Source organism: Podarcis gaigeae (assembly GCF_964106915.1).
Source record: "Podarcis gaigeae genome assembly, chromosome: 4".
In the NCBI taxonomy this organism is placed as follows: domain Eukaryota; kingdom Metazoa; phylum Chordata; class Lepidosauria; order Squamata; family Lacertidae; genus Podarcis; species Podarcis gaigeae.
In genome coordinates this window covers 14,461,966-14,474,266 of record NC_139677.1, presented here as the reverse complement: position 1 = coordinate 14,474,266, position 12,301 = coordinate 14,461,966, and the positions used below count along the sequence as shown (strand labels likewise).

At 41.6% G+C, this 12,301-nt stretch overlaps 1 protein-coding gene across 4 annotated transcripts in view; it reads right to left on the bottom strand.

Moving 5' to 3' along the window:
* Positions 1 to 12,301, bottom strand: part of UGGT2 (UDP-glucose glycoprotein glucosyltransferase 2) — a 77,327-nt gene that overhangs the window by 19,501 nt on the left and 45,525 nt on the right. For all 4 annotated transcript variants that reach the window (XR_014563382.1, XR_014563383.1, XM_083735197.1 and 1 more), the window contains 9 exons: positions 10,599 to 10,722; positions 10,411 to 10,509; positions 8,005 to 8,099; positions 5,410 to 5,616; positions 5,040 to 5,171; positions 3,410 to 3,537; positions 3,051 to 3,146; positions 1,861 to 1,966; positions 1,047 to 1,126 (listed from right to left, as the gene is read on the bottom strand). Coding sequence is in view for 2 of the 4 variants with exons in the window: in XM_083735197.1 (XP_083591323.1) it covers positions 1,047 to 1,126; positions 1,861 to 1,966; positions 3,051 to 3,146; positions 3,410 to 3,537; positions 5,040 to 5,171; positions 5,410 to 5,616; positions 8,005 to 8,099; positions 10,411 to 10,509; positions 10,599 to 10,722 (1,067 nt within the window). In the remaining 2 variants the exon portion in view is untranslated. The remainder of the gene's footprint in view (positions 1 to 1,046; positions 1,127 to 1,860; positions 1,967 to 3,050; positions 3,147 to 3,409; positions 3,538 to 5,039; positions 5,172 to 5,409; positions 5,617 to 8,004; positions 8,100 to 10,410; positions 10,510 to 10,598; positions 10,723 to 12,301) is intronic.

Sequence of the window (12,301 nt, the reverse complement as noted above, 5' to 3'; positions counted from 1 at the left end):
TGATCCTATTTTATACATTCATCATTGCCGAGTACGCAAATGCTGCTATTTTTGAAGCAGCTAATCCACACGCGACAAGACAGTGTAGGAGATCTTTTGCACCCTTTCTTTATTTTTAATTTCCACAGGCTTTATAGTTCTTCTAGCTCAGGTCGGATTCCTGTGCCACAATTACCAGCCGAGCCCTCAACAAACACATTCTCTTCACTGTCAACACGTGCCAAGAACGCGGCCGGTGTTACCAGCGCTTTGAAAAACAGAACACGCAACTCAGGACGCCAGCATTAGCCAGCTGAATGCGACAGCCCTATTATATAGGGCAAGTGAACAAGCCCTTCAAAAACATGAGGCACACAATGATTAATTTTCCTGCCCAGAACCCATTTTATGCCTGGGAGAAAGCAAATACAAGTCACAGAAAACTCATAATATTGTAACAAATGATCTAATTATTTTGGCAAAAGGAAAGGGCTTCCTGGCTGTTGGTTACACGGCAGAAAGCAAATACAGCAAAAATGATAAATAAATGGTAATATGATGAGCTCCGATAAGCGATTCCAATTATAAAGTGATTACAATTATAAGCGCTCTTTCTATGAGGATATACTTTGCTTAAAGGACCATTTTTCTGCATTAATACCCACTAATGTTTTATAAGCACCAGCACCAAGCGACGAGTTGCTGCATTTATGCTAAGCATGTTTCTAACAGAGTGCAGTCAACCAATGTGCACATTTATTTAAGAATTCAGAGAAGCAGGAAGTGGGTGTTAATGCCTGGGTGCATGAAAGGACTGGAAGATCAAGTATTTGTGGCAATACTTGCAAAATTACTTACAGTAATTCCAAAAAGAAAGAAAGGAAGATTTGGAGAGAAGGAAAGTTGCAATCGAGAGGCAGCAGAGTGGGAAAACATAAATGAGACTAGCAGAAGATTGTGGAATACTCAGTGCCTAATGAGTAAAGTCATTAGGCAAGGCAACTACTTCTAAGTGGGAACCATATTATGGGGCACATTTCATTAATAAACTTTCACGTGCTACTTACCTTTTCAAAGGCGCCTCTGACAGCTTGAATCTACAGTTCATAAACAGCCTCAGTTTCATGTTGACAACCTGACCAAGAAACTGACAGAAACAATTCTCGTATTAACGAAATTGTTTTGTGTGGGATTTTGCCCTATCCAGAATTAAGCACAACAATTTGCATGGGGCAACAACGTAATTCCCGTACATATAAATTTATTTGTTTGCAAGTTCTTACACCATACCCAAGTGCAACAGAAGTTTCCCCAGCCACGCTGGGTGGATCTCAACAGAATATTTAAAACATGATAAAACATCAAACATTAAAAACTTCCCTAAACAGGGCTGCCTTCAGATGTCTTCTAAAAGTCAGATAGTTGTTTATTTCCTTGACATCTGATGGGAGGGTGTTCCACAGGGTGGGCACCACTGCCAAGAAGACCCTCAGCCTGGTTCCCTGTAACCTCACTCCTCGAAGTAAGGGAACCACCAGAAGGCCCTTGGAGCTGGACCTCAGTGTCCCGGGCTGAACAATGGGGGTGGAGACACGCCTTCAGGTATACAGGACCGAGGCCATTTAGGGCTTTAAAAGTCAGCACTAACATTCTGAATTGTGCTCGGAAACGTACATATATACATAATCATCTTTTGCAGGTTAGCTTAAAAGAGAGAAGTGGCCCATAGTTACCCAGTAAATTTCATGGTCAAGCTGGTTTGTTTTCTCTCTCTCTCTCTCTCTCTCTCTCTCTCTCTCTCTCTCTCTCTCCAGCCTTTTACACAGGTCTTAACTAAATCACAAAGCTGGAACTGCATACAAGAAATCAATATGATCTTACAATCAGTAAATGTGACAGCTTCTGTGCTTCTCTCGACAACGGGTCTACAATGCCAACAACGTCAAAGAAGGGTTCGCTTTTCTGCTCTGGATCTACCTTTAGTACACTGTGGGGAGTAAACACACCCAGTGTTGAGCAAGGTATATAAAAGGGCAAGTATGATTTGTAGGGAGGGCATACACTGGAATTTTATAATATAACCCTTTTGTATTTTTAGAAAGCATGCTCTGGTTCAACAGATATCCCACTGCTTCATAACACACAGCTGATGGCGTGAACTACCTCCAGAGAAAAATATTGTGTCAAGTGGAGGTTTACATCAAGCAATTACAAAACACAGGAAAAAAGACTTTTAAAGTATTTCTTGAAGTGATAGAATATGACTTAAAAGCAGAACCACAATATAAACAGGTTTCCGAACTGAAGAATTTGGGACAAACTAAAGAAAGGGACTTAATCTCAGTTGCCACAGACATAATTAATAATTACAAAACAACAGAGAAAACCCCCAAACTCCAGTCATTAAGGCATGTCAGAATGTAGCAGTTTATCCATTTCTAAAAGCCCGGCTTCATAGGAGTTCTGACTGATGTGTTATCAGAACCTTTATTAAATACATCAAGTGCAACCCACAACAAAATGTTTCAGTTTGAAGTGCTCCTGTTTCAGTGTTTTACGCAGTCTGTGATCCTGTCCTTCATTCCCCCTCCCATCCAATTCCCCTGCCAATAGTCAGCATTTCATGGACTCTGATGATTATTTTTTTGCGGGGGGGGGGGGGGGAGAGTCCCCCTTGAGGTCTATTTTACCACCAATTTTTATGTACTTCTACAAACATCAGGGCTCTGCTGATACCTCCCATTCCTGTGCACTGTCTTTGTGGTTTTGACCATGTGAGCCTATCCACACATGCCTGATCAGCAGAGATAAATGAATGCTAAAAGCAGCATCAAGAACATTTATTTTCAGCTCTGAACAATTAAATCAACTATGGTCTTAGATAGCAAAGTTTTTAGATCAAGTTCTATTCTTGGGTATATGTGTGGATTGTTCATTGCCTGTACACATAATAAATCAAGTGCTAGAAAACGTTTCATTAAGTATTGAAACATCTTGCGTATCCCACAGATTTCACAACAACGAATGCACTGCGGCAAAAACTAACACGCAACAATTTAGAGGTTTTTTACCTGTGCTTCTCCTTGAGAAAGTTAATATCTCGGCGGACATCACTTTTAGGCAAGGAAGAAAGAAGCGCACTCACTTTCATTGCTAAATTACTGCCGCTAAAGAAAAGAAGAAAAGGTTTTTTTCTTCAAGGCAAACAATCAGCTATATTTACCCCCTAAAATATATACCAGGAAGTGTCACCATAACATTCTGAAGGCTTTCAAAAGACGGTAAAACTCAAATGCAAACTGTCAAATTGATTTAGATCTAAAGGAGTGAATGTCCAAAGTCGCATTGCCTTGGCTAGTGAAGAAAGCTCTAGCTACAATCCAAGAGAACCCCACAAAAATATTTTAATATAAAAAAATTGAAATATTACCGTTTACCGCCAACACCCATTTCCTTGACCAGGGCTTTGACCTTCGCTGTTGCCTTACTTAGCGTTACTTGCTCCAACAAGTCAAAGTCTTCTGCAATCAGTTCATTTTCACGTAGAGGCCCTATTATCTGTTACAAACAAATTAAGACATTGGTGGGGATGGGGGAGGAATGCTACATTTTGCTTTTCAAGGCTTCAAGCCCGCATCTGCACCTAGAACAAGCCTAGCTGCCAGTGAAGCTCAAAGTACTTGTGTGTTATATTCTGTGCATTTTGCATGCACTCTTTCATATCGTGTCTGGATGACAAAATGAGAGTGACAATGGCATTGGTGCTTCTTTCCCCTTGCCCCCTTCTGGGCCTTTAGTGTAATGTGCTGGAGCATCATCAGCCATGGGGTAGGATCCCTTGATCCAGAGGCAAGAGCACACAGTGCTGCCTCGGCAGCTAGGTGGTTCACCAATACTCTGTGCAGGCCCACTCCACACTCAGGCATGGAAATATTTCCATTCTGGACAACGAAACTGGTTCAGAATCTCACTGTAGACGGTGGCTGCATTTATTACATGATCGCTGACCTGTCAAGGTCACCACCTTCTTAGACCTGCTGAATCCTAGGTGAGTATACAATTGTATCACTTCCCTGAGAAGAGGCAAGGAAGTCAGAAGTAAATGGTGCTGTGCCAGCAGCTTCCCTTTTTTATACACCATTGGGTGCTGAGACCGGATGGACTCATTCAGATGAAGGGCTTAGCTGGAGTGGGGAAGATCCATTCAGGCCCTTCTTTGTGTGCCTCCTCCTCGAGAGGTCCAGAGGGTGGGAACACGAGAACGGGGCCTTCTCTGCAGTGGCTCCCTGTCTGTGGAATGCTCTTCCCAGGGAAGTTTGCCTGGCGCCTTCATTATACATCTTCAGGCACCACGCAAAATTGTTCCTTTTTAACCAGGCCTTTGGTTGATCTGACTGACATCCTATGCCTTTTTAAAATGTGGCTCTTTTTGGTGGGGGGGGGGTGTTATTAGGTTGTTGTTTTCATTTTGATTACATATATTGTCGTTTTTATGTTGAGCTTGTTCTGCGAACTGCCCTGAGACCTCTGGGTATAGGGTGGTATAGAAATTCAATAAATAAATAAAAATAAATAGGACCCCATGCCCAAGTATAATGTGTTTGGGTAGGGAAATGGATCCAGCCAGCAGCCTGAATCCTGACCTCACTCAACCCCTGCAGGACATTTCAATAATGCAACTGGGACACCAGGAGAAATGCTGTCCTTTGGGTTATTTGAAATGAAACACTGTGAGTAAAGGCTCAGAGGTTTGCAGACACCAACCATCAGCCGTTCAGCAGAGTCTGCTTACAGAAAGGAGCCAGATCTATACCTTCCTGCAAACCCTTATATATGACATCAGGTGTAGGGCATATGGGCCTGGTTTGGGGAAGATTAGGACCTTGCAGGTAAAACTAGGACCTTTCTGTGCCAAATGAGGCCCACAACCAGAGGTTCCCTACTGCTGGTTTGGAATGGTGGATAGGAAGTTGCCAGTGAGATGAAAAAGAGCAAGGGCTGGGCTTTCTCAATAAGCTAAGTGAAGTCAGTCTTACAAACAAGTTTACTTGTTTACTTACCCTGCCATTACTAACAACAGCCATTTGTCCAGGAAGCAGCTTAAGAACCTCCCGACAAAACATCTGGTGAGCCTGAATCACATCGACACCTATCGTGTTGTACTTCTTCTCAAACGCATCGTTATTCATGCCCTAGAACAGAAAAGTAACAAGATGTCTTCCAGGTCAGAAAAAGCTAAAACATCTCCCCCAAAGAGAGACTGGGTGTCAAATCCAGCCTGGCAACAGCACCTCCAAACACTTAAATCAGTTTCTCCTTGAATTCACAGTGCAACGGCATCAAATGAGGAGGGCCCTCCTTTAAAATTACTTCGCTGTCTTGTACGTTCAGCAAATGCGAAGAGAGCAAAGGGAGTATAAAACTACTAACCGGAACAAGAAGTGTCTTGATTTTAGTTCCCGTAGCGAGAGATCTTGCCGTGTCCTCTTTTAGAATCCGACCGAGAAAGTTTTTCAGACTAGCGTTTTTCTGCGTTAGAAAAGCTGCCAAGATTGCCCTTGCAATGACAGTGTTATCTTCAGTTATTTTTGATGCAGGATTATGCACAACCCCAAGCTGTACATGACTGCTAGTTTTCTGTAAGATACAGATAGAGGTTACATGTCTACTTATTATTACAGTTAATGCCTGCAAGTCCCTCCCAGACCACCAACTCACTCACTCACTCTCTCTCTCTCTCTCTCTCTCTCTCTCTCTCCCTTCAAATCCCTTCTCATAACCCACTTTTTCTATGAAGCCTTTTGATAAGCCTGTCAGTCTGCATCTGCAACTGGAGTGAAGCCTACATTCATCCTTCAGTACCCTTGCCTCTCCTTTCCTTGTTATCAACTCTCGTGTTTTCAAAGCAGGTAAGGCTGATGGGGAGATGAAAAAATGAGAGCAATTGGCTGTGGCTCCCCATATATGCTGAATAAGCTCCCTTTTACACTTTGTTGTGTTTGTCACTGCAAACAATGGTGTACACGCAATAAACAGGCTTGCCGATGAAGTGTGAATTGGCTCTTCTTTTCTACTTTTCTGAGAATGGCATTATAAGCCTATGGAATCAAACCAAGGCTCCATGTAATCTAGCAATCTGATCTCAACCAGTGACAAGTTTCTAGGAAGTTTACGAGCAGGGCATAAATGTTATAGTCCCGCCTCCCTCTCAGTTTGCATTTCATGGTATAGAAAGTATTGTAGAGATCTTTCCTATTTTAATTAATTCAAGAGGGTTATGGAAGCTTCTGTGTGTGAGAGAAACTGGTGCAAGCTGGAAGTTTCTACCTGACACCTAAGTTTCTATTCTGCCTAGAAACAAGCAGAAGGTTCATGATGTTTGGGTTATTCCTTCAGAGAAGTTGAGTACAGCGGGCTTAAATTGGTTCCGTTTTCTCTTTCTGTCAAGGTCATACTGACTATAAAAGTAGGGCCAGAAGGAACCCAAGTTTCACTTTCTATCTCTCTTTCCTTCTGGTGTAGTGTTCTGTATATAGTATGCTTAGTGTTGAGGTTTTAGTCTTATTGTAAGTTATTGTAAGTTTAAGTTAAGTCTGCTGCAACTGGATTTCTTAAGTACAGTGCGAATCCTGAATGTGTTGGATTTGTGACCATTACGCTTATCTGCCTTAAGTAGCAGTAAAGTTCTGCTGGGTGAAATATTAATTGCCTCTGGTCTATTTCTTTGGGAATCCTGCAACTTAAGTTTTCACTCTGCTAACTATATGTCGGAGTTCTGCTCTGCATCAATAATGAGTAGAATTTATGTTACTCCCTGTTCTCAAGTATCCAAAACGCTGAACCTTATGGATAGTTCATGCATGTAAAGCAGAATTCAGAACTGTTACAGTGGGAGCAGCCAAGATATAGTGTTGGGTCCAAAGTTAGTTACCATATTTTTTGCTCTATAAGACTCACTTTTCCCCTCCTAAAAAGCAAGGGGAAATGTGTGTGCATCTTATGGAGCGAATGCAGGCTGCGCAGCTATCCCAGAAGCCAGAACAGCAAGAGGGATTGCTGATTTCACTGCGCAGCGATCCCTCTTGCTGTTCTGGCTTCTGAGATTCAGAATATTTTTTTTCTTGTTTTCCTCCTCCAAAAACTAGGTGCGTCTTGTGGTCTGATGCGTCTTATAGAACGAAAAATACGGTATATATTAGTCCAGTTGAAATCAATGGGACTTATGGGTCACAATTAACTAGTCCCACTGAATTTAATCACTGACCTGAATTCTTATATAGCATATAAAAGGTGATATACTTTGAACAATCAAGCCAACAAAGACAAATGTGACTAAAGCACACTACCTTAGTTTGGATCCAACTCAAAAGATGCCAGCTTATCTTTTAGAGCAGGAGGCTGCAATGGCTGTTTTCCCGAACATTATGAAAGTCCAGGAAAAATATCAGTTTGGCACAGTAAAACCAGATTTATAGGACAGTTATTTACTCTGGAAGTGTCAGATACTTTAAAATTTTATTTATTTAGTCAACCATTCGGTTCATCCCAAATGCAGAAATGGGCATGCACTGCTCAGTATGGAGATTGGATCATTCCCATAATCATTTCCTTCCTTCCTTATTAGATACACTCTTGCTAAATGAAGTGTTTGGGTGCTGACATAGTAAACTGCATGTGTATAATGAGCTTGTACCATTACATATAATACAGAGATGTCAAAAGAAGTCAGCATCTTTCATCTGGCCTATTTCTTCCAACTCTCTTTGGCTTTTTCAGTCCAATTCCTTGCCAGCTTTGAGAATTGTTCAGTAGCTAAGCTTGCCTATTTCCTTAAAACATTTTATTTTATTTTATTTTATTTTATGGAAAGGCGATAAGATATTAGGTTAGTGAGACCATTCCATAGTGATCAAATGCTGTTGCCGTTATTTGTGTTTCCGTCACTATCCTCCTTCAGAGCCTTACTGAGAGAGATTACCCGGCTGCACTCATACTATGCGGAGACAGGAATTTTATGGCACTGACCAGGTATTTCAGGGCATTTGAAAGCAGTTGCCTCCCATCTGGGTTATCAAAATCAGCAACGATCCATATGGTGCCTGGGTACACTACATCTTCATCTAAAAAAAAAAAGAAAAGGGAGGGAAAGAACCCAGATTGAACATTTTCACTTTTCAACATTAAAAAAATAAATAAAAAGGGAAGTGCATGAAGAGTGCACTGAAAGAACAGAAGTATGGATTGCTGTATACAGTGGTACCTCGGGTTAAGAACTTAATTCGTTCCATAGGTCCGTTCTTAACCTGAAACTGTTCTTAACCTGAGGTACGGCTTTAGCTAATGGGGCCTCCCACTGTCGCCGTGCGATTTCTGTTCTCATCCTGAAGCAAAGTTCTTAACCTGGGGTACTATTTCTGGGTTAGTGGAGTCTGTAACCTGAAGTGTCCGTAACCTGAAGCGTCTATAGCCCGAGGTACCACTGTACAGAGCTATTTTAAAATATGCTAGTAAGTATTTGGGGCAGCACCACTCACCCCATGTTCTTACAATAATGTGACATATGACTGAAGCAGCAAGGAGAGGGCAGGACGCTGCCCCTACTGGACCCACCCCTTGCCTGAATGTCTGAATCAGATGGCCTAGTCTACAAGTGTAGACCCCTCGCATGATTCAATGATTCTAAATCATCTTCAGAGCTGGTGCACGCACCGAACTTCAGCCCCAAAGTGCAGTTGGCAGGGGGTGGGTCTGGCAGGGGATTCACCAGAACAGCCATTGAGCACGGCCCCACTCTCCCCATTGCACGACAGGAGGGAGAAACGACTGCAGAAGGCTTATGTACTTAAGTCTTATTCCTGGCACAAATATAATGCCGAACTACGATTAGCTCTGCAAAGGGAGGAATGCCATGCAAGAGGAGGAGGAAGTATTGTGCAGCTGACATCTCCTTACTAAGTGCACAGCACGCCAACTGAAGTAGCCATTGTCACTGACTGGGAATGTTGTATTTCGACTAAGCCAATTTAAGAACCAGTTGTTGAATCCGTGTTCACCATCAATTACACACATTGGGACAGAATGTGGCTGATATGACATTAACAGATGCCCCATGTGCGGGATAACCAGTCGCATATAACTAACATGCTTAAGTCTAATCAATGCATGAAGAGGTTAATACCATAGAGTAAGCTGTCCTGCCAGGCTTAGCTAGGTCCACTTCCCCTCACCTTGGTAGAAACTAGGTAATCAAGCCTTTGTTCTTCCCAGTCTACTTGAGAAGCTCAGCACTTGAAGAGGTTTGAGGTGGTTGCTCCAGCCCAACCACATGGCTCTCACAAGCCACTCTTGAGTTCTTATACTAATAATTTAGGAACTTTCACCATTTTGTAACTAAGCTAAATTTTACTGCCTGTAAAACTTTTCTGAAGCATATGAATCTTTTCTTTTCTAATACAATTTTTATTATATTTTCTATTTTACAATTTCAGATAAACACTTTACATACTTAAGATATCAATGACTCCCTTCTTCTCTTTCCATGGTTCATTTTACACATCTTATATCCCTGCATATTTCACAAAAAACTATACCAATTGGCTTTCCATTATTACATCCAACAAAACTTATTTACACTGTTGAATTTATCTTAATGCTGCCAGCGTTTTCAGCTGTACACAATTATTTTCCATTTATTCAATAAATGTGAAGCACATGAATCTGACCTTTGGAGAGTTGTAAGTAAACAATTTTTTAAACTTACCAAACATGTGGCCTTTTCTTATGCTAGGGGGAAGAGGAAAACTTTGGAAAGAAAATTTTTAGGGAACATTTTGGAACTCACTTGGAGGGGCATATTTTAAAGGTCTAACAGGCTATATTTCCACGCTTTACTTTGCTGCGTATTTTGTGGTTTTAAATCTCTGCTGGGGTTCTCTCACCTAAGAGTACTTGTCCCAAATTTGGATCTTGTTATACTTAAGTTACATTTAAGGATCTTGTTATATTTGAATTATATTGAATCAAATTACCGTATTTTTCACTCTATAAGATGCACCAGATCATAAGACGCACCTAGTTTTTGGAGGAGGAAAGCAAGAAAAAAAACTTTCTGAATTTCTGAAGCCAGAACAACAAGAGGGATTGCTGCACAGCGAAAGCAGCGATCCCTCTTGCTGTTCTGGCTTCTGGGATAGCTGGGCAGCCTGCATTCATTCCATAAGACGCACACACATTTCCCCTTACTTTTTAGGAGGGAAAAGGTGAGTCTTATAGAGCAAAAAATACGGTATATTGAATGTATATTTGAGGGTTTTTTATGTAGCTTAAAGCAACAATACAATGTTATAACTAATCTTGGTAAACCATTCAGCTTGCATCAGACATTGCTCTATGAATGTTTCATAACAACAGTTAAACAAAAACAAAATGTACCTTTCCTTGTAACATACTTCATGTTTTCTGAAATAACAAAAGTCTTATCTTGAGAGTCCAAGAAGGAAAAAGTTGAGAAATCGTTTGTATCTATAGGCACTGCAAAAATTAAAACATGGCTTGTTAATATCAAATATGAAATCAAACTTAGGGCTGACAGAAAGAAAATAAGCAGTACTTGGGTTTACCTGATGGGGATGCAAAGTTCAAATATCTTCGTTGAGGATCAAGAATCTTGTCATGTATATGTGAAACTACATTCTGTTGCTCCATGATGAAGTCTACTGCGTTTGTATGGTCGTTCAGCACGCCCTGAAAGGAAAACAGCAGCAGGTTTGTTCCATTTCCACACCACTCAATAACTTTAGATCGTTCTATTGGTACCTATTTGAAAAGTACCAGTGCCTGTAGAAGGTCATTGGGGCGGGTAACAGCTCGAACTTGTGGTCAAAGGCAGGAAGAGAACTTGCCAGAAGTAGGCAGCTCCCATAATCCAGTTTGTATATTCACCAATTTTACTGGAATTTTATACCAACACTAAAAAGGAGAGGGGAAATGCATACTATCTTGATAAAAAAATGAGCTAAATAAAAGAGCTACCAGTGCATGAAAAATGTAGGACACCTAGCCAGCGTGGTGTGGTGGTTAAGAACGGTAGATTTGTAATCTGGGGAACTGGGTTCACTTCACCACTCCTTCACATGCAGCTGCTGGGTGACCTTGGGTTAGTCACACTTCTCTGAAGTCTCTCAGCCCCACTCACCTCACAGAGTGTTTGTTGTGGGGGAGGAAAGGAAAGGAGATTGTTAGCCGCTTTGAGACTCCTTAAGGGGAGTGAAAGGCGGGATATCAAGTCCAAAGCCTTCTTCTTCTTCCTAAGGGGGCAGGGAGTGAATTTCAAAACTGAGAAGTCCTGATGACCTTCTACAGGATGCTGTGTAAGGTGAAATCCTCCCCTCAGTGGCGTTTTTCAGTTGAGCATCCCCATCTTTGTGGGGGAGAAATTTGGAGACTAGAGCCTGGAGTGTCAGCTGCTGGGAGCTTCCAAGAGTCCATAAATTCAGGCTCTAGACTATAATACTCGTTAGCCCAAGATATCTTTTTTATAATGAAGGTGAATCCTGTTATTTTTTAAAAATGGAACAGAGGATAGAATGGCTTTGGGTTCAATCAACACCCTTAAGTGGCATTGGGTTGGCTCTGTAGAAGGGCTATTGAGGAAGAGCTGCCAGAGTTGTGAATAGAAGTGGCATATAGAGGGAGTTATAAGAGAGGTGATGTGAAACTTGAGACCCCTCAATCTTTAACTTGAGACCCGTCAACCCAGTCTCCATCATCATATTCTGGACTAACAATTGAGTCACGTGGGTCAACCCCTGGTGTTGGTAATAAGGTTGTCTGAAATCAGTACAAAATGATCAGAAGATGGTGGAGCAATGTCTTCTCTCTCCAGGGAAGAATGCCATCTATGAAGAAGAGTGTTAGAACACACCTGCTTATATACCGTATTTTTCGCTCTATAACACGCACCAGACCATAACACGCACATAGTTTTTAGAGGAGGAAAACAAAAAAATATATATTCTAAACGAAATAGTGGATATATGATTTTTGTGCTTCATGCTGTGGCCACAGACATGTGATCTGACAGTGAGTTTGGAGTAGCCCAATGCAAAAATCCTGAGGATCCATGTGGATCCATACTTTGTAACCACAGAGGAGGGAAGGAAGGAGAACCATGGATCCTCTGCTCACGACTGCAGCAGATCCCCCCCGCCACCCGCAGGCACTCGCTCCATAACACGCACAGACATTTCCCCTTACTTTCTAGGAGGAAAAAAGTGAGTGTTGTGGTGCAAAAAATACAGTAATTTTGTGAAGGGCTTTATGT